We start from the raw sequence: 24,179 nt of genomic DNA on the forward strand, positions 1-24,179 counted from the left end.
ACACACACACACACACACACACACACACACACACACACACACACACACCATTGTTCTTTTCATGGGATTATGAAGGTACAGAATGTCAGAAACTGCTTAAGCCAATATCTGGTTTTATAGATAATAGAAATGATGCCTAAAGGGACCTACAGAATTGCCAGCATCACAGAGTCTAATGGCCCAGAGGAGAGAGGAGTTGGAGATGATTGTGGATTCTTTCTAGGTTCTTGCTTGTGGGTCAGGCTGAATTTCAAAGAACCCTGAGCATCTGGAAGCAAAAGGGGGAATTGTTAAGAGACCAGAACAGAAGACCTGACTGCTTCTACCTGGAGGTAGCCTGACCCAGGATGCCCAGGGCAGACTTACCCCGAATGGCTCACTGGCATGCCTGTGTTGCTCATGTGGATCTGGAGCCCCTAAGGTGCTGTATATACTTCGTAGTTATGGATGTTTTGATGTTATGAAAAATTGAAATTTTGATTCTATTAGACTACCAAAGAAAACCATTTTGGTCGTAGCAGGGCTCCAAAATAAATACTATTGTAGGCACAGTTTATTGCACAGTTATGGCTGCCTGTCAGTTGGAGCTATAGAGGGAAAAGCAGATCGGAATTAATTTAATCACTTAAAAACTCAGATGCTACTATCTAAGCAATCTGCAGTGCCTAGTAATGACATGAATGTCTTGTGGCCGCCAGCTCCAGAGCTCTGGAATTGGGAGGTCTCAGACCCGACTCCCTCATTTTATTAGGGAACTGTTTAGCTTCAGTATTGACTGTTAGTGGGAATCACATGGTGCTAACCCCACAGAACTGTCATTGTGAAGTTTGCATGAAACAAACTTTGCAAACAGCCTACGTCTTAGCAAACCTTAGCAAACATCACTGGGCCTGTGGAGTGGAAGACTCAGAAAACATCAGCTGACGCTTTGTTGGCACCAGATCTTTGATTTGGTTACCCGTTCACAAAGGAGTGGCTCAATTGCACTTCCAGCCATAATCCTTACTAGATGAACTCAGAGTGTGATGGAATTTTTATCAGATTATCATGTTATCATGACATTGACGCCAGGGCAATGCTTGGGCTTTAATCTGATTTAGGGCTAAGCAGAAAGTAAACACCATCATATAGCTGCTGGGTCAGGACTATAAAAGAGTAAATCTCATAACTGGGGCCATAAGCAAGTTTTCATGGTCTTAGTGAGCAGGCGGAGTTCTGTACCAAGTCCTCTTTCTCAAGTGGTATGTGGGCCTGGAGGGCTGTTTGGGCCCACACCATATGAGCATGGCTATATATAAGTGAATGCATATCTGACCACCTGAGAGAGCAGGGCACCTCACTTCACCATAATGGGTACTTATCCAGGTTAATGGAAAGGTAGGGATGGGAATGAAGGGGGAAAAGAATTTAGCAGGGCATGGTTCTGAGCTGTGCATCCTACACACCTATCCAGTGAACAAAGTGTTCTGTCTGCCTGTCTGCCTGTCTTTCTGTACCTGTGTGTATGTGAGCCCGTGTGTGTGTGTGTGTGTGTGTGTGTGTGTGTGTGTGTGTTGAGACAGGGCCTCTTTGTATCCTAACTAGAGAAATGTGTTCTTATCAGGGTATCAGACACACAGGGGTGTATCTCAGACTGGCTGAGCCAGGCAAGAATCTCACTGTCCACATCAGTGTCCAGGATAAGAAGCCTTGGAGGGGAGCTGTGGTTGTGGGAAAACTGGGATGAGGAAAGGATGATGAACTCGGTGCACATCTAAGAGCAGAGATGTGCTAGGGGACCAGAAAACAGTGCTTGTGCCCAGCAAAGAAGACCATGTGGCATCTACTCTCATTCTGGAATTCACTGCTGGAACCATGAGCCAAAATAAACTCTTCCTTTAAAAAAAAAAAGAAAGAAAAAGAAAAGAAAAAAATTGTAGTCAATGTCACTGATTCACAAGAGAATTCTCAAGGGCCAGAGTCAAGCTTTCTATCCTGGACACTTGGAACAGGCTGAAAACAAAGTGTTGTGGCAAGGTTTGGTTTGGGACTGGGTGTTTATGGAAGGAGTGGCCAGGAGGGAGCACTGCCAAAGACAGTCAGATGTAGCTCAATTACTGCAGTCACATATGTTCCCATTTGCCTTTGGGATCCCAGAATTACTTTTAACAGGGGTCAAAGGAAGGGAGAAATATGGAGGCATATATCTTTGCTTGACCTCTTTAGAATAAAGTTAAAAACATCAAATATATTGCCAGCCTCTGCTTCCCACCAGTGTGAGAAGAGCTCACCACAGCTCCCACAATAGACCATTGAGCCAAGGTGCCATGATTTCTCCTCCACAAAGGACTACTGCCTCTGAAACCATGAGCCAATAAATTCTTTGTCTCTAAGTGGCTTCTGTCAGGTGTTTTGCCATAGCAATGAGAAGAGCCACAAATCCCCAAACACAGAATAAGTGACCCCTTTTCTTTCCTGTACATGGCCAGTGGATGAGAAGGACCTTAGAAATACTCTCAAAGCTCCAGGTACTGCATTCATAATGATAATTAAAATGTCCAAATAGATTTTGTAGATATTGTATACATAATAATATGCATACATATATATATGTACACATATATATACATACATATATATATGTTCAAAGAACATATGTATCTGTTCTTTGTAGCTGTGGCTCTCCACATTATTTCAACCAGTTTCACAGAAACCAAATTTATGTGAAATGCATAATCTCTACGCAAGTGTTGTTTTAAAATTGACTCTATGATTCAGAGCTTGAAAAACACTGACGTCATTATTCCTTACTCACAGAGGTGATTGAGTGTTAACTATTGGATAGGGCAAGAAGCAGGCAGGGAAAGTTAATAGTTGTTCTGCCCTCAAAATGATGACAAGAAATGTTAGAAACATACCATTGTTATTATTATTAATGTTACCACCTTTGTGGTTGCTGCTTATTCTGCCTGAGCCCTTTCTGTTTGGGGACGTTCCTTCTGCCTGCATATAGATACATAGTTCTCAGTCCTTAGTGCAGAGCGAATAATTCAATGTGAATATGAGTTTGTGATATTTATTCCAAAACATGTCTGTCATTGTTCACTCCCTTTCTCACCCATCATTTCCCATATAATCCGTCAATGTCTCACCTTGCAAAAAACTTACCCTGCTTCAGGCTCTATCATGGACTGGCAAAAAGCAGAAAATTACCTCCCCCAGAAACAAAACCTTCAGCCTTGTTCATTCTTTCACTCTTATTAAGCAAAGGTATCGGTATATAGTTTGTGTATAAATGAAGATACACAAAGATACACAAATTCACAACTGGCGCATTTTGCTTATGGATAAATGCCTAACAGAAAGAAGACAAATTGTTTGCTCATTGCAGCCAATAAGATCATGTTGGAATAAACCTATTTCCTGAGTACAAATGTTGTGAAAAATGATGCAGAGAAATGTGCTGAGCCATCAGGTTGTGCTGGCCATTTATCATCCCAGACGCACACAGGCAAATGCACTCATCATCACAATGAGCAGCAAGCACCTGCGGTTCATCCTCTGTCTAGCTTTTAGCTTCCGAAAACTTAAATTTAATGTCAGATCACCAAGTTGGGGTTGTTTTGTTTTGTTTTATTTTGTTTCCTCTTGAATTAATTCATTGACTCTGTTCATGTTTTTAAAGACAAAAATGAATCTAGAAGAATTATTATTTAATATTCTAGAATTATCAGATACAGAAACTTCAAATGCTAAGGGTCACGGGATCCAGGACCTCTGAACACCTGAGACAGGCGAGAGGCAGCAGGGCCGGGAGTGGGGGTGCCAGAAACACCCCACCGCAATGGTGATTTGCACTGAGTGGGGACAGGGACACAGCACTGTTTTCTGTATTTCTGGTTCTGAGTCTCTGCCCCCTAGGCCCTGCACTTGGTCCTCTCTACTTCAGGCTGGAGAGCTTCTCTATACTAGAAATGAGGCAAACAAAGATTTGGGGGGGGGGATGGATGAAGGTAGCATTTTCCTGATTATCTAAGATCCTAGAGCCCCATACGGATTATTTGACAAGTTACATGAACTTGGCACTCCCAGGTTAGATCTGTGTAACATGAAGCACAATGGGGTGTCTCTAATTATCTGGCCCGATGGAAGTGGGTGCTGGTTGCCTCAGGCCTTATTTGAAAAGGTGTATGCCTAAGGGAGGAGGAAACAGAGAAAGTTTTCAAGCCAATCTTGAGAACAAATTCTTTTGTCCCTCCCCCACCCCCATGCTTTGACTCTGAGGAAGAAAGCTTCTTTTACCTGAAGAGATTAATGCTCTAGGCCTGAGTTTCCCTAAGAGATTGAGGATTCCTATGGAATGAATATTTTTATTGTTTTTTTCCAAAATACGTCCCTTGAAATCCCACCCCTATATGATGATGTTTAGAGAGAAAGCTTTTGTAAAATAATTAGATAAAGTTGTAAGAATGGGGCCTCTGTGATGAGATTTGGGGCCTAGAAGAGAAGTACAGAGTGAGTAACTACCCTCTCATTCTACCATGAGAAAACTTGGTGAGGAGATGGCCATATGCCAGCCAAAAAGAGAGTCCTCAACAGACACCCAATTACCTGCCTCTTGACCTTGGACTACCCTGGCTTCAGGACTCTGAACAATAAATGCCTGCTGTGTAAGTTCTGAGTCATTAGAATGTCTGTGGTAGCATCCCCAACTGATGGACACAGAAGTCCCAGCTGCCTGTCCTGAGTCCGTCTACTAGAAACTTATGTATTGGTTGTACGCACGTCAGTGAACTTTAAGCCAATGCATGTGGAGGATATCTTCCTTATGGGGCTGGCTTTGTGTCTCCTTTCCTTGTTCTACCCAACAATACTGGACACTAATACTCTAGACTTCGCGTGTTTTGACCTCTATGCTCTCCATATGCTAGGCTATTGTGCTATGTAGATCATCTTTTGAAAGGGATGCAGCATCCCTTTCCATGCTGTGTTAGTCAGCTTTCCATCATTATGATGAATTGCCTGACGTAAGATACCTATGAAGTTAAAAACCCTCTGCTCACACCTCAGAAGGTTCAAGTCCTAGGAGTTACGCCATGACTTTCAGCCTCAAGTGAAAGTGACACCTAATGGCGGGAACATGTATCAAAGCAAGTACTACTTCCTTCATTCCTATCTATCTATCTATCTATCTATCTATCTATCTATCTATCTATCTATCTATCCATCCATCATCTCTCTATCATCTATTTATCTATCTATCCATCCATCATCTCTCTATCATCTATTTATCTATCTATCCATCCATCATCTATCATTCCACCATCTATCACTCTATCAATCATATTTATCATCTATCTATCTATCTATCTATCTATCTATCTATCTATCTATCTATCCATCCATCCATTCATCTCCACCCTAGACTTTTTCATGTGGAGCTTTATGGGTCACTTATACAAACCATAGCACTCTTGTGTTGCCCTTGGTCAAGGTGGAATTCCCAGGATAGTCAATGTGCAGGTATAGCACTACTTTGTGGCACCCCAGAGAAATCTTGCATTACGGAGAAGGAAAAATTGGATACAGCAGGCAGCTGTTCAGCAAAGAGAACATGTTTCACTTTGCCTGAGCAATTCCTGTATCTAATTGGAGTGGGAAGGTGCGAGAATGGGTGAGGGAGACTCGTTTCTGACAGAAGCAGGGCTATTGCTATTGACCTCTTCCTCTAGCTGCCGTTGATTTCTAATTTAATTCTCTTTTTTTTCCCTTGAAACTTTCTGATTAGCATAGGAGGTTGTTATGGCTTGTGTTTGCATTTTTAAAAAAGCACTCAAATAATTTTCCCTATTGTGTATTGCATTTGCAATAAGGCTACTCTGAGATGATGGGATGCAAAGGTTGTAAGCTCTGCAGTTGAAAAGAAATGCAAAGAGCATTTTATGAACTATAAAGGAGCTTCAGAAAGGCTGAGTGAGGCCTGGTGCTTGTACTACAGTGTGCTGAGAGGGGTGACTTCTATCAAGGGCACTGGGAAAATCCCCAGGATATAGGGTCATAAGGCAGTTTCAAGAATCCTCTACTTCCTTTTCTACACCTAAGAAGGTCACCCCCAAGAAAAGCTAGATTGATTGATGTTGACAGGGACTTATTTGTGGTAGAAATGAAAGTAATAAACCTCAAAGATTGGGATCCATTCTGGATGTCACACTTTAAGAGGAACACTGACAAATTGGAGCATAAAGACAAGAAAGGAGCTAGCATCACATTAAAGGTAGGAAAGATGAAGGAAGGACAAGTATTTGGTACCTGGTAGAAAGAAAGAAGAGAAGGAAGAAGAGAAACCTGTTTACAAAATTTTCAAGCCACTAGATGAAGAGAAATGGGTTTTATGTTTATCCAGGAAGAAATTAGGATCACTGGTAAAACAGAAAAGTAGAAAGGTCATGCTGTTTCTGAAGTTAGAGCTACCTAATCATGTGTGAATAGCAAACATTTTTTATAATAATTTTTATTTTTTTATATTAATCAAAGGTCATTTACTTTGTATCCCAGCCATAGCCCCCTCCCTCATTCCCTTCCAATCCCACCATCCCTCCCTCATCTCCTCCCTACCCCTTTGCAAGTCCACTGATAGGGGAGGACCTCCTCCCTTTCCATCTGACCCTAGCTTATCAGGTCTCTTCAGGAATGGCTGCAATGTTCTCTTCTGTGGCCTATCAAGGCTGTTCCTCCCTCGGGGGAGGGGTGGTCAAAGAGCCATTGAGTTCATGTCAGAAATATTCCATGTTCCTCTAACTAGAGAACCCACTTGGAGGTACCATGGGCTATATCCGTAGGTTATATCCATACATGGTCCTTGGTTGGAGAAACAGTCTCATAAAAGACCCTGTGCCCTGATATATTTGGTCCTTGTGGGGCTCCTGTCTGCTCGAGGTCTTACTAACTCCTCCTTCTTTCATATGATTCCCTGCACTCTGTCAAAGTTTTGGTTATGAGTCTTAATATCTGCTTGGATACACTGCTAGGTAGAGTCTTTCAGAGGCCCTCTGTGGTAGGCTTTTAATAGTGGCTACAGAAACAGAGCTGCTGGGTGCAGTCTGGTGGTGCTGGGCATAGAAGAAGCAGAATTCTATTCACATTATTTCATAGGCTGAAGTAGTCTTTGGTCTCGAAGACTGGACCAAGTCTAAAACTCTTCAGGATCAATTAAAAGAACTGCAGCAACGGAGGCTAACAGTTCTTGGCAGTAACTGTTGGTAAAATCTGCAGGATGGAGTTGGAAAGACAAGACTTATGAAAAGGGATGTCTTTCACCATCATCTTTCAACACACTGAAGACGTTCAATTACCATTGATTGATTCCTGAAGTGGTAGTGTGGCAAAAATAATCTGGACTTGAATTCAGGAATAAGCCACCTTACATCAGACTTACAAGAGCAAACTAGTCTACTTTTTTGTTTGTTGTTGTTTTAACAGGGTTTCACTGTGTAGCCTTGGCTGTCCTGGGACTTGCTCTATACAGGCTGACCTCGAAGTCACAGAGGTCTGCCTGTTTCTGCCTCCCAAGTGCTGGGATTGAAGGTATGGCTACCACCACCTGGCACCAGTCTCATTCTTGTTCTTAAGGTCTCATATTCCTGCATCTACCTCAGTAAGGTGGTATAAAGGAGTTAATAGTAGAAGCGTTACTCACACCTACCCTGTTTTCACCATATCCCACAGAAATAGTCCACAGGAAGGAGCAACCTGTCAGATATTTTCAGTGGGATTAGATATGAGCTCATATATACATGAGCTCATATATATGATATATATGTATATATTTCTTAGCTCTTATATATAGGGATAGAGAAATAGGAAATTTAGAGAGATAAAGAATAGATAGGTAGGTAAATATGTATGTAGGGAGGTAGATAGATATATAGATAAACAGACAGACAGACAGATGATAGAACTACATTAGCTCTTCACTGCTTCCCTCCTTGTCCTGTTACTTACCGGAACATCCTCCTCTTGGGTCTCATTACTCCAGGACCATCCAAGTGAATCCAGACATTTTTCAGTGTTTCTTTTAAAGGATTAGTAAACTCAACAGTCACAACCATATCAGAGCCAAGCATGGCCGTGCCTCGGACCTATGAAACAAGTAGATGACAATACAGCTCATCAGCCACAGTACATCTCTGCTGCCATCTCCTTAGGTGTTTATCTCTTGTTGCTGAAGTCTTACAATGTGTTTACTCCTTGGTAACTTACCAGTGAGAGGAAGAAAGACTATTGCTTTGATTGGGGAGTATCTATTGAGGAAAAGATGTCCTAATTATAATCACACTCTTTCCCTCATTATAAAACTTCCTCTAATTAGAGCTGAGGTTAATAGCTGTGGCCACTGGCTGTTCTCTGTCAGCAGGAGGCAGGAGCATGTCCTGTGGAGCAACAGATTTCCAAAGTGAGGGCAGTCAAGCGAACTCATGAGGGATTCTAGCGGGCAAGACATGGGAAATACCGCACAGGCGTGTGCTTTCTTGTAGACGTTTTAGAAAGAGCCCTAAGGAGAGTCCTTGTTGAGGTTGAAGAAGAGGAACCTCCATGCTGAAATAGGTGCAGGAGGTTTCACCTATAGCCACATCTGATTCCAGGAGGGTAGACATTCAGAGAACAAGAGGGTATCTGTTGACCATTTCTTCAGAACAATCTCCCAGATTATCAGGTATCTGGCAGAGCATATGAGACAGAGCTTGATACTAGTGATGACAGTTACTTAGGTTACAGTCTTGGATGACTGAGTGAGTCATTAATTTTTCTCCACTTTACTAGATTTATTTATTGTATAAAATAACAGGCATTGTTATGCCATATTTGTATATACATATAATTTCCTTTGGTCACGACCTCAATTACCTTGCTTGCCATCCAGCCTTCACTTGCTGTTCACCTTCCTTTTCACAAATTATCTCCCTTCAATTTCATGCTTTTAAAAATATATAGATGTACAGCTTTTATTAAGCAAGGAGGAGGACCTTGGGTAAGATGATAAATCCTCATTCAGAAAGGCAAATAGGATAGACATTGGAAGAGGGAGAAAACAGGGAACAGGACAGGAGCGTACCACAGAGGGACTCTGAAAGACTCTATCCAGAAGGGTATTAAAGCAGATGCTGAGACTCATAGACAAACTTTGGGCAGAGTGCAGGGAATCTTATGAAAAAAGGGGGAGATAGAAAGACCTGGAGGGAGCAGGAGCTCCACAAGGAGAGCAACAGAACCAAAACATCTGGGCACAGAGGTCTTTTCTGAGTCTGATACTCCAACCAAGGACCATTCATGGAGATAATCTAGAACCCCTGCACAGATGTAGCAGCTCAGTTTCCAAGTGGGTTTTCTAGTAGGGGGAACAGGGACTGTCTCTGACATGAACTCAGTGGCTGGCTCTTTACCTCCTCTTGGGGGTGCAACCTTACCAGGCCACAGAGGAAGACAATGCAGCCAGGCCTGATAAGACCTGATAGGCTAGGGTCAGATGGAAGGGGAGGAGGACCTCCCCTATCAGTGGACTAGGGGAGGGGCGTGGGAGGAGAAGCAGGGCAGGATTGGGAGGGGACAAAGGAAGGGGTTTCAGCTGAGATACAAAGTGAATAAATTGTAATAAATTTAAAAACAAATAAAAAATCTAGATTCTTCATATGAATGAACACATGCAATATTTGTTTTCCTGAGTCTGGATTATTTCAGTAAGCATATTGATCTCCATTTCCATGCATCTTCTCTATGATAGAACAACACTGTTTTATAGTGTATACATATTATTTTCTTTATCTGCTCATCTGTTGATAGATATCTGGGCTGCTGATTCCACAGCTTTGCTGTTGCTATGGCATCTCTTTGGTCGTCTGACTCAAATTCCTTCAGGTACATATCCAGAAGTTGTATAGCTAAGCCACATGGTAATACTAATTGTAGGTCTCTGAGAAGCCTCCATATTGATTTTCTCAGTGGTAGCATCTTTATACATTTCTCTCAGTGGCATATAAGGGTTTTTTTTTTCCTTTATGTTCTCAACATTTGTTGTGTTCTTCATGATAGCTACTCTAACTGGGGTCAGACAGAATCTTAATGCAGTTTAAAAATTAAAATGTTTGTTGGGTTTATTTTTGGACAATTTTACACATGTATAATGTGTACTCTAATGACTTTAACTCCCTGCTTAATCTTTCTTCTGCTCTTACTGTGTTCCCTCCTCCCTGTAAGTTTCCTTCCCACATTCATAAATTTTTGCTCTTGTCTTTTTTCTCTTTGAGACCCTCAGAGTCAAACAGCTCATCTGTGTGACACAGGTTTGAAACTATCCACTGGAGCCTCATGATAGCAATTACTTGGGTACACAACTGAAGATAATGACAGCCCCTTCTATAAAAACCCACCAGAAGCCAGTAGTTCAGAGGAAGATGTGGAGCCCAGTGAGCAACTCTGTGATCCATGACTGATTTTTACTGATTAGCTACATCAATGATATGAAGTCATGACTGTATGGGCAATTCTATGTATGCCCAGAGATCATGGTTTCATAGCCCTTCTTCTTCTGGCTCTCATATTTTCCCTTCCCTTTTCCTTGATATTACTTGAGCCTTAGAAGGGTTGATGAATTTACAGCTGATATTTACAGATGAATTCTCATCTGTAACTTATTCTCAGCACCTTGAATACCCTGCATCTTTGTGATCACTACTGTTCATCGCCAAAAAGGATTCTCTGATCAAAGCTGGGGTAGTGTTTGTTCTGTATGGGCTGCTAGGGGTAGAAAAGGCATCCAGGTCTTTACTCAGCTGTGAAGCCTGTGGTCTACAGTACCAACCGCCCAGGCAAGATGCACCCAGTGATGCAATAATGGTGCACAGCTGCTGTTGTAGCAACCAACTACTCTGTGCCCGGATCTGAGGCTCAACCCTGCCATCAGAGAGGATACACACCTAAGCAGTGTAAACCCAATCGCAAAACCCATTGCTGAGACCGGAACTTAGGTGCTGTGAATGACCTTAATACTGTTGTTACGTTAAAGTGAAATGGTGCCAAGCTGCTCTTTAAATACTCATAATCACCAGTTTTGATTTTCGTTTCCTTGATTGCTGAAGTTGTTTTTTAAATATGGTAATTAGCTATTTATACTTCTTTTGAGAACTATAAATAGACTCAGTTTTGGCTCTAAAAGAGGGCTTATATCTGTATGTGATAATGTAGATAGAATGATACTATTATTCCCTATGTTGTTGTTTTCCAAGTGCCACATACTTAGAAGGCTTTTTCAATACAGAATCAGTGTATTAGAAAATGGTCAGGAAGCAATGAGGTTTCTTTTCCTGCTTATATACTGGAATGCCAAATAGATGGATCTGTATAAAGTCAAATTTATTTGAGAACAAGATGATGATGATGATGATGATGATGATGATAGTTTTCTCTTAATAACAACTGGATGGAAGGAGATGATGTACAAAAATAAACTTGACAGTCAAGCCTCTTAAAACATCAGTGTTGCTTTTGACTCAAATAACTATCCTGTGCCTAGCAAATAGTCAGTTAGGAGAATTGTTTTAAAGTGGCATTTACTGGTTGCATCAATATTCAATATAACAACCTGCCATTATTACAATTGTTTCTTTAGCTAGTGTACGCTATATGAAGATACACATAGATATGAGACATTTTATGAATGGAGATCAAGAGGAAGAACATTGCCTGCAGAAGAGGACCCTTGCTCACCAGTTTACAGCTAAGAATAAAAATCTTACAGTTTTGCTTTTCTGGTTTGTGACTAAATTCATGTCTATGGGATTTAAGGAATTCTATCAAAAATAAAACTTTCAGCCAATTCATCATGTTTATTTCATGCTCCAATTTCCTAGGATATGTTTAGGGGTACTAAATGCGGGGAAGGCTAATAATGATGGAGACAGCAGTAGGCATATCTCAGGCTGTGTAAGGGCTATGTGCTAGCAAGAGGTTGTTACTTTAACCAGTGGGAAGTTACAACTACAGAAGTCTCAGCCCACTCCAGATCATGGGGCTAGAATCCCAGATGGTACCCTGTAATTTGTTTATTTTGAGCACTCTGGCTCATTACTAAGAGGCAGATCCATTGAAAAGCACAGTTCATGAAAATTCTCACACAAGACTGCATTTCTGCCAGCTCTAAGACACACAGGAACAAGATGGTCATGCTATAATCATCCATTAAAGAGGAAAAGACAGAGGCAGCCCCTGCTCCCCTTACTCGGGAATCCCTCTGTCATAAACTCGATTGACTGCTCTTTGATCACCTGCCCCTGTTGTTGCAGCCTTGCCAGGCCACAGAGGAAGAGAATCCAGGCAGTCCTGATGAGAATTGATAAGCTATGGGGAGATGGCAGAGAAGTCCCCCTTTCAGTGGACTAGGGGAAGGGCATTAGGGGGGAGGAGGGAAAAAGAGTGGGACTGGGAGGAGTTGAGAGAGGGGGCTTTTATCAGGATATATATGAATAAATTGTAAGTAAGTAAGTAAGTAAATAAATAAATAAATAAATAAATAAATAAATAAATAAAAGAGGAAAAGACTTTCTGAAGTGGAATCTTTGATGTTGACATTTTCTTTTTTATGAAATAAGTATCTAACAAGGAAATTTGGAGCTATTGACCAGGATAAAATTCAAATTAAAGCATTTCTATGAAAGAGCATCAATTTAGAACTCAGGATACAAGCCAGGGTCATTAGAAGGTACAACAACCAAATAATATCCAAACAACCAAAGCTACTTTGTTCTGATGTCCACGGGCTCATCAGGAGCAAGGGAGATTTTCAAAGAGTCACGTTGATAAACTGAAAATAAATAAAGTTTAATGAGGAAGATATAGGCCAACTAATGAAAGCACTAACACCAATTCTCCTCAAACTATTCCATAAAATAGAAACAGAAGGAACACTACCAAACTCATTCTATGAAGCCACAGTCACTTTGATACCTAAACCACACAAAGATCCAACCAAAAAAGAGAACTTCAGACCTATCTCTCTTATGAACATTGATGCAAAAATACTCAATAAAATACTTGCAAACCGAATCCAAGAACACATCAAAGATATCATCCACCATGATCAAGTAGGCTTCATCCCAGGAATGCAAGGGTGGTTCAACATACGGAAATCCATCAATGTAATCCACCACATAAACAAAATGAAGGAGAAAAACCACATGATCATCTCCTTAGACGCTGAAAAAGCATTTGACAAAGTCCAACACCCATTTATGTTTAAAGTCTTGGAGAGATCAGGGATACAAGGCACATACCTAAAGATAGTAAAGGCAATATACAGCAAGCCTATAGCCAACATCAAACTCAATGGAGAGAAACTTAAAGCAATCCCACTGAAATCAGGGACAAGACAAGGCTGCCCACTCTCTCCATATCTCTTTAACATTGTACTTGAAGTCCTAGCCAGAGCAATAAGACAACTAAAGGAGATCAAGGGGATACAAATCGGAAAGGAAGAGGTCAAAGTGTCACTATTTGCAGATGATATGATAGTATACATGAGCGAACCCAAAGATTCAACCAGAGAACTTCTTCAGCTGATAAACACCTTCAGCAAAGTGGCAGGATACAAAATCAACTCAAAAAAATCAGAAGCCCTCTTGTATACCAAAGACAAAAAGGCCGAGAAAGAAATTAGGGAAACAACACCCTTCACAATAGCCACTAATAACATAAAGTACCTTGGTGTGACTCTAACCAAGCAAGTGAAAGACCTGTTTGAGAAAAACTTCAAGTCTTTGAAGAAAGAAATTGAAGAAGATCTCAGAAGATGGAAAGATCTCCCGTGCTCATGGATTGGTAGGATTAACATTGTGAAAATGGCCATCCTGCCAAAAGCAATTTACAGATTCAATGCAATTCCCATCAAAATACCAACTCAATTCTTTACAGACCTTGAAAAAAAAGATTCTCAGCTTCATATGGAGAAACAAAAAACCCAGAATCTCCAAAACAATTCTGTACAACAACAGATCATCTGGAGGTATCTCCATTCCCGATCTCAAGCTGTACTACAGGGCAACAGTAATAAAAACTGCATGGTATTGGCATAGAAACAGAAAGGAGGATCAATGGAATCGCATAGAAGACCCAGAAATAAACCCACACACCTATGAATACTCAATATTTGACAAAGAAGCCAAATCCATTCAATGGAAAAAAGACAGCATCTTCAACAAATGGTGCTGGACCAACTGGATGTCTACATGCAGAAAAATGAAAATAGACCCATATTTATCACCCTGCACAAAACTAAAGTCCAAGTGGATCAAGGACCTCAACATAAAACCAGATACTCTACATCAGCTGGAAAAAAAAGTGGGAAACAGCCTAGAACTCATTGGCACAGGAGACAACTTCCTGAACAGAACACCAACAGCACAGGCTCTAAGAGCAACAATCAATAAATGGGACCTCATGAAACTGAAAAGCTTCTGTAAAGCAAAAGACACTGTCATCAAAACAAATAGACAGCCTACAGATTGGGAAAGAATCTTCACCAACCCTTTATCTGACAGAGGGCTAATATCAAGTATATATAAAGAACTAAAGAAGCAGAAAAGCAACAAACCAAGTAATCCACTTAAAAAATGGGGAACAGAGCTAAACAGAGAATTCTCGAAAGAGGAACATCGAATGGCAGAGAAACACTTAAAGAAATGCTCAACCTCATTAGCCATTAGGGAAATGCAAATCAAAACGACCCTGAGATTTCACCTTACACCCATCAGAATGGCCAAGATGAAAAACTCAAGTGATAGCACATGCTGGAGAGGTTGTGGAGAAAAGGGAACCCTCCTCCATTGCTGGTGGGAATGTAAACTGGTTCAACCACTCTGGAAGTCAATCTGGCGCTTTCTCAGACAACTAGGAGTAGTGCTACCTCAAGACCCAGCTATACCACTCCTAGGTATATACCCAAAATTTGCTCAAGTACACAACAGGGACATTTGTTCAACCATGTTCGTAGCAGCTTTATTTGTAATAGCCAGAACTTGGAAACAACCCAGATGTCCATCAACGGAGGAATGGATACAGAAATTGTGGTATTTTTACACAATGGAATACTACTCAGCAATCAAAAAGGAGGAAATCATGAAATTTGCAGGCAAGTGGTGGGATCTAGAAAAGATCATTCTGAGTGAAGTATCCCAGAAGGAGAAAGACAAACTTGGTATATACTCGCTTATATAGACCTACAAGACATGATAAACATAATGAAATCTACACACCTAAAGAAGATAATCAAGAAAGTGGACACAGGCGAAGGTGATTAATCCTCATTTAGAAAGACAAATGGGATGTGCATTGAACTTATGACAGGAGTCTATCACAAAAGGCATCTGAAAGACTCTACCTAGCAGTGTTTCAAAGCAGACACTAAGACTCATAACCAAACCCTCGGCAGAGTGCAGGGAATCATATGAAAGAAGGGCAGTTAGTATGATATGGAAAGGATAGGAGCTCTACAAGGACCAAATATATCTGGGCACAGGGTCTTTTCTGAGACTGAAACTCAACCAAGGACCATCTATGGATATAACCTAGAACTTCTGCTCGGATGTGGCCTGTGGTAGCTCAGTAACCAAGTAGTTTTCCAAAGTAAGGGGGACACGGACTATTTCTAACAGGATCTCAAGGGCAGGCTGTTTGACACCTCCCCCCAGGGGAGGAGCAGTCTGTTAGGCCACAGAGGAGGACTTTGCAGCCAGCCCTGAAGATACCTGATAAAACAGGGACAGATGAAAGGGGAGGAGGTCCTCCCCTATCAGGGGACTTGGAAAGGGGCAGGGAGGAGACCAGGGAGGGAGTGTGGGGTTGGGGAGGGAATGAGGGAGCGGGATACAGCTGGGACACGGAGTTAAGAAAATGTAACTAAAAAGAAAAAATAAAAAAAAAAAAAAAAAGGCCAAAAAAAAAAAAAAAAAAAAAAAAAAAAAAAAAAAAAAAAAAAAAAAAGAAAGCATAGGACCATGATCTGGAAATTAATTTTGTAGCTTCTGTGTTCATACAGTCTGAATGGATTAACCTGGTCTGAAGGTGGTAGCAAAGCCAATAGTCAACTAGAGTCCAGGGTTTTCCAACCTTTGCACCAGTGGCATTTTGGAATTGATGCATATCAGCTGTAAGGCTTGTCTTGCGCTAAGGTGTTTAACAACATCTGTGGTTTCTGTCTACTAGATGCCAACAGCCAACACCCCACAAATGATGACAACTACAAATATCTAGAAATTGCCAAATACCCCTTGAGAAGCAAAGTCCTTTCTTGTACACAACTTCTACTTTTGAAAGCCATTACTACTGACATATTGTAAGACTGAATCTGTCACTTTCTTCCCAGGTGTTTTGACTTGGTCCATTTGAGTACCTCATATGGTGTCATCAGTTTAATCCTCTAGCATGGCTAACTGAAATAACTTTAAAACCCAATGGAATTTTGAAAATAGTTTTCGCTAAATTAGAGAAGGCTACATTGGCACCTTTGATAAAAATGTTTGTTATGATGACATTAATTCTCTCTGGGAGAAGTATTTTAGTACATGTGTCTTCACTACATGAATGAACAGAAGCCTCTTAATAAATGAACCTAAATTGCTCCTGGCATATACCTGATTGGGCCTGTCAACAGTCAATCATAAATTGAGGCGGGATTCACAGAGTGCTAGTCTTCTTTATTAAACTATTGGCTACTGATGGATTTTGAGGGAGGAATAGCCATTGTTTTCAAATGTGTACCCAAAGGTGAGCCCAGCATGCTCTAGGGCATAGCTCCAAACCCATGGTCACACAGAGGGCCCTGCTTTAAATCAGTAACAAAGAAAAATAAAAAGACATGAATGTGAGAAAGGGACTTTAGGGAGGAGGAGGGTTGACAGGGGTGGGGAGGAGATTAGAGAGGTGGGCTTGAGAGTGATCAGAATGCTTTATATGCTTGTATGAAGTTGTCAAAGAAAAACTTTAATAACAGAATCAATAATTAGTAATAATATTTACAAAGAAATAAAATGGTCAGTTGCTATTAGCACTTTCTCTACACAGACATATATTCAGTAGCACATAAATGTATTTTCAGGGAATTCACTCTGAACTACAAAGGCTATTCATTTATTTTCTAGGATCCATGATCCCCAGATTCAGAACTCATTCAATGTGCTGGGCTGGCTCCCAGAAAGATTCCTGTGTCATGAGAAAAACATTCTTCCAGGCCACTGAGGACTGTGACAGGGAATGTTTTCTTCTCTGAATTGCTGGGGATCAGAAGTTTAGACATAACAGGCTAAGAAATTTTTAGGTTACTTGTATATACACGTTACTAGCTGACTGTCTCTAGTTAAAAAAAAAAAAGAAAGAAGATCCAAAATGTGAAATACTCCAAATTCTAGAACCTTTTTTTAATGGTGGGTTGGAACTCAAACATTTTCGGCTAGGGACTCCCAACTTGTATTTGAAGGGCTGCCTGGTGTGTCTTGCCTTTGTGGATGGGCATTAGATCTGAGAATAATCACAATACAGTCTTCTTGGCTAATTTCAGGTGTCACACCCAATTAGTAGGTTTCCAGGTGTCATCTCTACAATTAGTATCTGGCTTTGCTACATCAGTACCATCACTAGGAAGAGGCTGGAGAGAAGTGATTGATAGAGGACTCTGTTCAGGCTGTTGTGTTTTGCTTTTGCAGTTAACTAAGTTTCGGTATCTATTCTCTTATATTTTTCTCTTGCCCCAAAATTTCAGCTTCCTGTCTCTGACTCTTGAGAGGATGCTGACCCACACAGACTCAAAACAGCCTAAACACAATACTTAACTCTTCAATATTCAACAGTTCTTGGAAAATATGAGTGGCCACATTTCCTCCCATTTTCTTGGAAGAGAATAGAACATTTTAATGGTATTTACTGACTTAGGAGATGTGTTGGAATCTGTGGGGCATAGAGCAATGGCTATGTGGGGAAAAGAGTTTGTGCTGAATTCTTCCTGTGTTCTGAACAGCTCGTTTTTTTTTTTTTTTTTTTTTTTTTTTTTTTTTTTTTTTTTTTTTTTTGTCATGCTGTGGAAACATTTCTATGCCAATATTGTTGCCTTTTTTCCTTCCTTCCTTCCTTCCTTCCTTCCTTCCTTCCTTCCTTCCTTCCTTCCTTCCTTCCTCTTTCCTTTCTTTCTTTCTTTCTTTCCTTCTTTCTTTCTTCCTTTCTTTCTTGTTTCCTTTTTTGATCTCATAAAGCCTTAAAGGGGCAATCATAGGAGCTTAGGTCAGAAACAACATCATTGGTACTGAGTTTAGAGAGGCATGCTTATGACAGGGACCAGAGGAAAAAAGGCTCAGGATGTGCTGTCCTTGGAGATCCTGCATGTTTTTACAGACATCTCTCACTGCCTTAGTGGTTTAAGTGAGAAATGTCTCCCACAGGGTCAGACATTTGAATACCTGGTCGCAGTTGGTGGTTCTATTGAGGAGGTATATGATGTGCGGCTTTGATGGACATAGTACATCACTAGGGTTGGGTTCTGAGGTCTCACAGTCTCATCCCGTTTCCAGTTCACTCTCTTCTTCCTATTTGCGGTTGAGCATATGGCCTCTCAGCTTCCTGCTCTCACTGCCATGCTTCCCCTCCATGATGGACCTTTATTTCCCTGGATATGTAGACTCAAAGAAACTCTTCCTTCCATAGATTGCCTTAGTCATGGTGTTTTTATCACAACTACAGAAAAGTAACTAATACAATTATTTTATTTAAAATATCTATTCTTAAAAATCAACCTACAGTTCATGCATGGTTCTCAGTTGATGCTTCAATCTCAGCAAACCCCTCTGGCTCCTGGTTAGTTGGCTTTTTTTTTTCTTATGGCACTCCTGTCACTTCTGGATTCTATTCTCTCACCACAAACTACTCCCCAAGACTCCCTATGCATTGACCAATATTTGGCTGTGAGTCTCAGCATCTCTTTTGAGGCGCTTCTGGGTAGAGCTTCTCAGAGGACAGGCTCCTGTCTGCAAGCTTAGCATAGTATCATTCATGAGCTGGACCTAGACACCCTAGAAAGACATAGCAGATGGGCAGCTTAGGCTTCAAGTGGGTACTCTAGTAAGGGAAGTGGGGACTGCATCAGAGAGGTACTCACTTGCTAGCATTTTGATTACTTTTCCCTTGGTGGGACTGCCTTGACAGACCATAGGGTTAGAGGGCACGTTTAGTTCTGATGCAACTTGATGAGGTGGGGTGGATGGAAAAGGGAGCTCCCCTTTTCTGAGGGGGGAGTAAGAAAGGAAGGGACTGGAAGGGAAGGAGGGAAGGGGCTACAAGGATGTAAAGTGAAAAAAATAAATGAATGAGAAAAAATGCAAAAATAAGTCAACCCACAGTACATGTTTCCAATGTAATTGTTCTCGCTAATACTGATGTGCTGAGTTCTGACCTTTATACAAGTTCAGGATAACAAGCAGTGACTCGGATTCTCTGGCAAAAAAGGAAAACCATTCTTTCCCTTCTCCTCTCCCCCTCCCACCTCACACACAGAGAAAATTGAAATGAAAGAAAAGTTTGAGAAAGAGTGAAAATGACTTAAGTTGGCAGTTTGTTTCACACGATTTATTAGATTCACCTAACAGTCCTTATTTGAAGCGCTTTCAATCATGTCTTCCACGTGTGATTGGAAATTGAATTTCTTCCCTCCCACTCACCCTGTGGTCACTGCTGGAAATAAGGAGTTGCCTGTTTGTAAACTGCTCACCCACTGCACAGCCAGCATGACTCTCTGCTGACATGTAGGCTGTTATTTACTAAACGATGCCAACATTTGCCAGCAGTTTTTCTGAGATCAAGTCGTGTAAAAGTACATGCTGACAAAGATGGTAGTCACCAGCCCAGGTGGCTGTGTTGGACTCAAATGAATTAAAAATGAAGCAGAATTTGAAAAGTTCTGCCTTTGGTGGCACCTTCCACATTTTTTTTTGGGGGGGGGCTTAAGGGTCACATACACCACACTGACCGTATGGATTTAAAATATCTGTCACTGCAGAAATTTGTATAAAGTCAGTTAATCTGTACAAGGATGCAAGGTAGATACTGCGAGTTTACAGATGAGAAAATGGAGGCACAGAGAAGCTATGAAACTTGCTTGAGTTCACACAGTAAGGAGGAGAATGAGACAGAAATGCAATTGGTACTAGATCATTGCTTAAGCATATCCTGCCCTGCTCTGTTTAATAACAACAACAACACAGACAACTTACAGTGTTCCTTACTTGGTAACACGAGGACTCTGCCCATCATTTTCCTTACTTTGGTCTATTGAATCATATAGCTCTATGGGCTTGGAGACACACCTTGTTATTATTATCTCTATTCTCTCGACATGAAAGCAAAACTTAAAAGATAGCCAGAGCTAGTAAATTGGAAGAACCGACCCGGAAATAAATCTAGGTCTTTCTGACTTAAAACATTCTCCCTGAAACACCACCCACACTGTGATCTCTGACAGATGAGCTAAAAATAGCAGCCTACCGAAGAATCATTTGCAGGGTTGGCTTTTCATGTTATCGCTAAACCATCCTTTGAGGACAATGGTTCTAAGTTGACCCTGAACTATATTTGAAAACAAAGCTACCGCCCACCTTTTTCCTTTTGACTTTACGAGGAAAGAATTAGATTCCTACATCAGAGTGAAATGTGACAAGGTGGCCTTGGGGCCTTGAGGTACATTATTGGATGATAATAGGATTTTCTATTTAGGGTAAAGTTGGTGATAGACTTTGAAAAAAGAGCTCCAGTAGCCTATTTGTAGTAGAATTACAGGGCAGGAAGATGTGGTTGCTTATTCCAGAGGCTTTCCTTTGTGTGTCTGTGACTTTGAAGAGGTAGGTAGACAACAGCAAACAGGAAACACATAGAACAGCCTGCAATTTGAGTGTTGCAGTTACTCCTGATGCCTGCTTTTCCATTTTACGGGACTGCTAATGACACAGCTGTCCAGAGAGGTGAGATGGAAGTGCCCACATCAGAGCCCATTTGCTCACAGAGTTCAGAGTGTGCCCTCTGTTAGCACGGTTTATATGTCACACTGAACAGCTGTAATCCTCTCTGATGATCATGCATGGATGGGTGTGAGCACAGAAAGCTGTGGCAGGAAGTCCCTCATCTGGTATTCTCTGAGAGAAGCCAATTTCAGAGAGGAGGAGAGGCCTCCATCCCTCCTGGTTCCCTTGCCCTTAGATCTGTGTGCCCCCCCCCCCCTTGAAGGAGAGGGCTGAGTTCTGGAGTCACTGTAGAGCAGGGAGGCTAGAGAGAGTGTGTGCTTTTTTATTGAAAAGATGAAGGATAAGATGGTTTGTGGCTTATATGTTTTACCAAGGGCTTAGGCTACAAGTGTGAGAGGTGGTAGAGACATAAGGATTAGAGCTTATGGAAGAAAGCTATGTCTCTAGGGGTATGTTCTTGAAGGAGATACTAGGATCCTGGCCCTTTCCTTTCTTTCACTCCTTCCAGTATATCATATTCCTCTGCCACATGTTCCCATCATTACTCAACATAGACAACTGACCACAGACTGATGCTCTGAAATTGTAAGCCTGTGTGTGCACGTGTGCACGTGTGTGTGTGTGTGTGTGTGTGTGTGTGTGTATGTGTACCTACATAAAGTACTTGTCACACTGAGAAGGGAAAGTAGTAAGCATTCCCATGCCTTTAGCACAGAGCTCAGGGATGATTAGAATATGGTCTTCTTTTCTTTTCTTTTTTACTTGGCATTAATGAAAAACTTGGGACATTTAAGCTCCCGTAGAAAAAACAGAGGCCTTATCACCCCTTACCTGGTTACTGTTAAGTAGTTCAGGATACTGATTGCATCCCAGGTGTTTCCCCCAATTTTAATTTGTCCTCTGAGACACAGGTGTATAAGTCAGAACACTGGAGGAACAGGGTTCCCTTGGCATCTTCCCTGCCTCACTACAGAGACATGCAGATAGAGTCAGAGTTCTAAGATGATCTGGAAACCTCAGCAAGAATATAACGAAAGGCTCTAGTTTGAACGCAACAGTATAATTATTATTGAGACAAAACATGCTCATATCTAGAGCTAGATGAAATCTGGACATGGGGCTGCACCATGACACACCTTGCATGGGTAGAGAAGGGTTACCATGTAGGTGTAAGTGCTGGGTGAGATGGGGTCTTCCAAGGATTTCATTCAGGGGCTCAGCAGTTGCCCTTCCCATGTGACCTATTCTTGCCAGCCTTGTTGTAACTGTGAAGCTCTTTTTAGCTCAGTGCCTTCTAGGTGGGAGTGTGGGCCTGGAGGCCTGCCCTGCAGGGTGCTTGCCTGCTTTTCTGCAGTTGCTGCTGCCCATCATGAGCATGAGAATCGTAGCCCTCATTGTTGAGAACCGGGGAACCCTGTTGGATTGCTGTTCTCCCACTGGGAGGGGGGGTGTGTCACAGCCCTTGGACAAACATGTGTGTAGTCTGTAGACCAGCTTGGTTCTGTTTATGGCCCCTCTTCCCCAAAAGGCAGCTGCTCATTAACAATTAAAATGCTGGGGAGCCTTTTTTCCCCTGACTTAAAGCAGCTTTTGACAATCAACACATGGGAAGGCAGAGAAAAATTCCAAGTCTGCTTTTAATAAAATATACTTTTCTCATCAAAATATTTTGATAGCACAGGGAAAAAGATGTATGCTCATTAAAGTTTAATGAGCCTCTCCCCCTGCCGTTGCCCATATGAGGATCACACACCGTGACTATGACTCATGAGCGGTGGATGCTGGGCATAGTTAAAAGGGAAAAATCTAAGTCAAACCCAGTCTCTATTGCCATGGGGATGAATGAAGCCTGAGATGTGCCCATTATGATGTAAGAACCTGGCCACTGGCCCATGTGCTTTGGAGGATGTCAGCTTAGATTCAGATGGGCAGATCCATTATCATCTCAGGATAGATTTGCTCTAAAGGGAGATGGGAGAGAACAGCTGGATTCTAGCTTGCAGGTAGCTCTGTTTCTGGGGTCAAACCAGAGAGTCCCAAAAGGCAATGCATTGGGGCAAAGACTCTGTAGAGAAGAGTTGGTCATACTGCAGACATTGTCATGAGTTTCTGCTAAAACCTTGTCCATGGAGCCGATGGCAACACTTCATCCACACTTTCTAGATGCACCTCAGAATGGCCCTATATGCTTTTCTAAAGCTATCTTTAGTTTTGCCTGCCTCCCAATCTCTACCCTAAATAAGGCCACTTCTGTGGTGTAGCCTACCCCACACACTTTCCCATGTTTTCTCTAGTATCTACACTAGATGGATAGTTTCCCTATCCATCTCCGCTGGTTGAATGATAATCGTTCAATTAAAAATAGCCTACATCTTGGGTCTAAATTCTTGACGTAGGGCCTTCATTGCTGTGGTGGCTGGCAGTCGGCAACAGCAATCAAATCATCCTGCCGCAGTGAAAAAAGCCTCCACGGCAGCAGAGATTGCTGAGAGCTGCAGCAGCCTGCTGCCTCAGCCTCAGAGAGGGCCAGATCCTGCTGAGGTGGAGATAATGCCTCAAGCCATGGTCTGGGGCAGGGATAGTGATCTGCTCCCAAGCTATGGTGGCCTGCTGCTTCCCCCAAGCTGCAGCAGTCCAATGCCTCCCCAAAGCCCTGTGGCCCCCCTGGTCCCCTGCCGTGGGCCCCCTCTCCAAGAGCTATGTCTAGCCCGTGAGCAGCACGGGCTCCTCCTTCCTACCCCAGGGCTGTGAACAGGGGAGACAAAATGGCGGCTCCCATGAGCACCTCAGCTGGAGCTGACCATGTTTTCTCTTCCTGCCTCAGCCTACAGCAATGGGAGCTGACACATTTCCTGCCTCAGCATGCCTAGAGCCACCGCCAGGGGAGCTGTCCATGATGGCACCAACCTTTCCTGCTTCAGCCTAACTGCCTTCACAGTGGACTCTGTACATTTTGGACTCTTTATATACTTTATAACCCCTCAAGGCAGAAAATGGCCAGATCTCTGCCTGAGGAAGCTCCCAGCAGCCCCCGCCCCACCTCTGTCACTATCATCTCCAGCCCCTCAGTAGGACTCATCCCAGATTATGCTAATTTGAGAAGAAAAAATATTGACAAAACCCCACCAATCCCTGAGTAGGAAAACTAACCAATCCCTG

The 24,179-nt window shown here is 42.0% G+C and overlaps 1 protein-coding gene across 1 annotated transcript in view; it reads right to left on the reverse strand.

The window, feature by feature from the left end:
• The window catches only part of F13a1 (coagulation factor XIII A chain), a 175,253-nt gene that overhangs the window by 3,337 nt on the left and 147,737 nt on the right, over positions 1-24,179 (reverse strand). The window contains exon 14 of the mRNA XM_055595172.1: positions 7,981-8,117. Coding sequence (XP_055451147.1) covers positions 7,981-8,117 — 137 coding nt within the window. The remainder of the gene's footprint in view (positions 1-7,980; positions 8,118-24,179) is intronic.

This window comes from Psammomys obesus, unplaced genomic scaffold, assembly GCF_907164565.1.
Source record: "Psammomys obesus unplaced genomic scaffold, mPsaObe1.curated_primary_1811, whole genome shotgun sequence".
Lineage (NCBI taxonomy): Eukaryota > Metazoa > Chordata > Mammalia > Rodentia > Muridae > Psammomys > Psammomys obesus.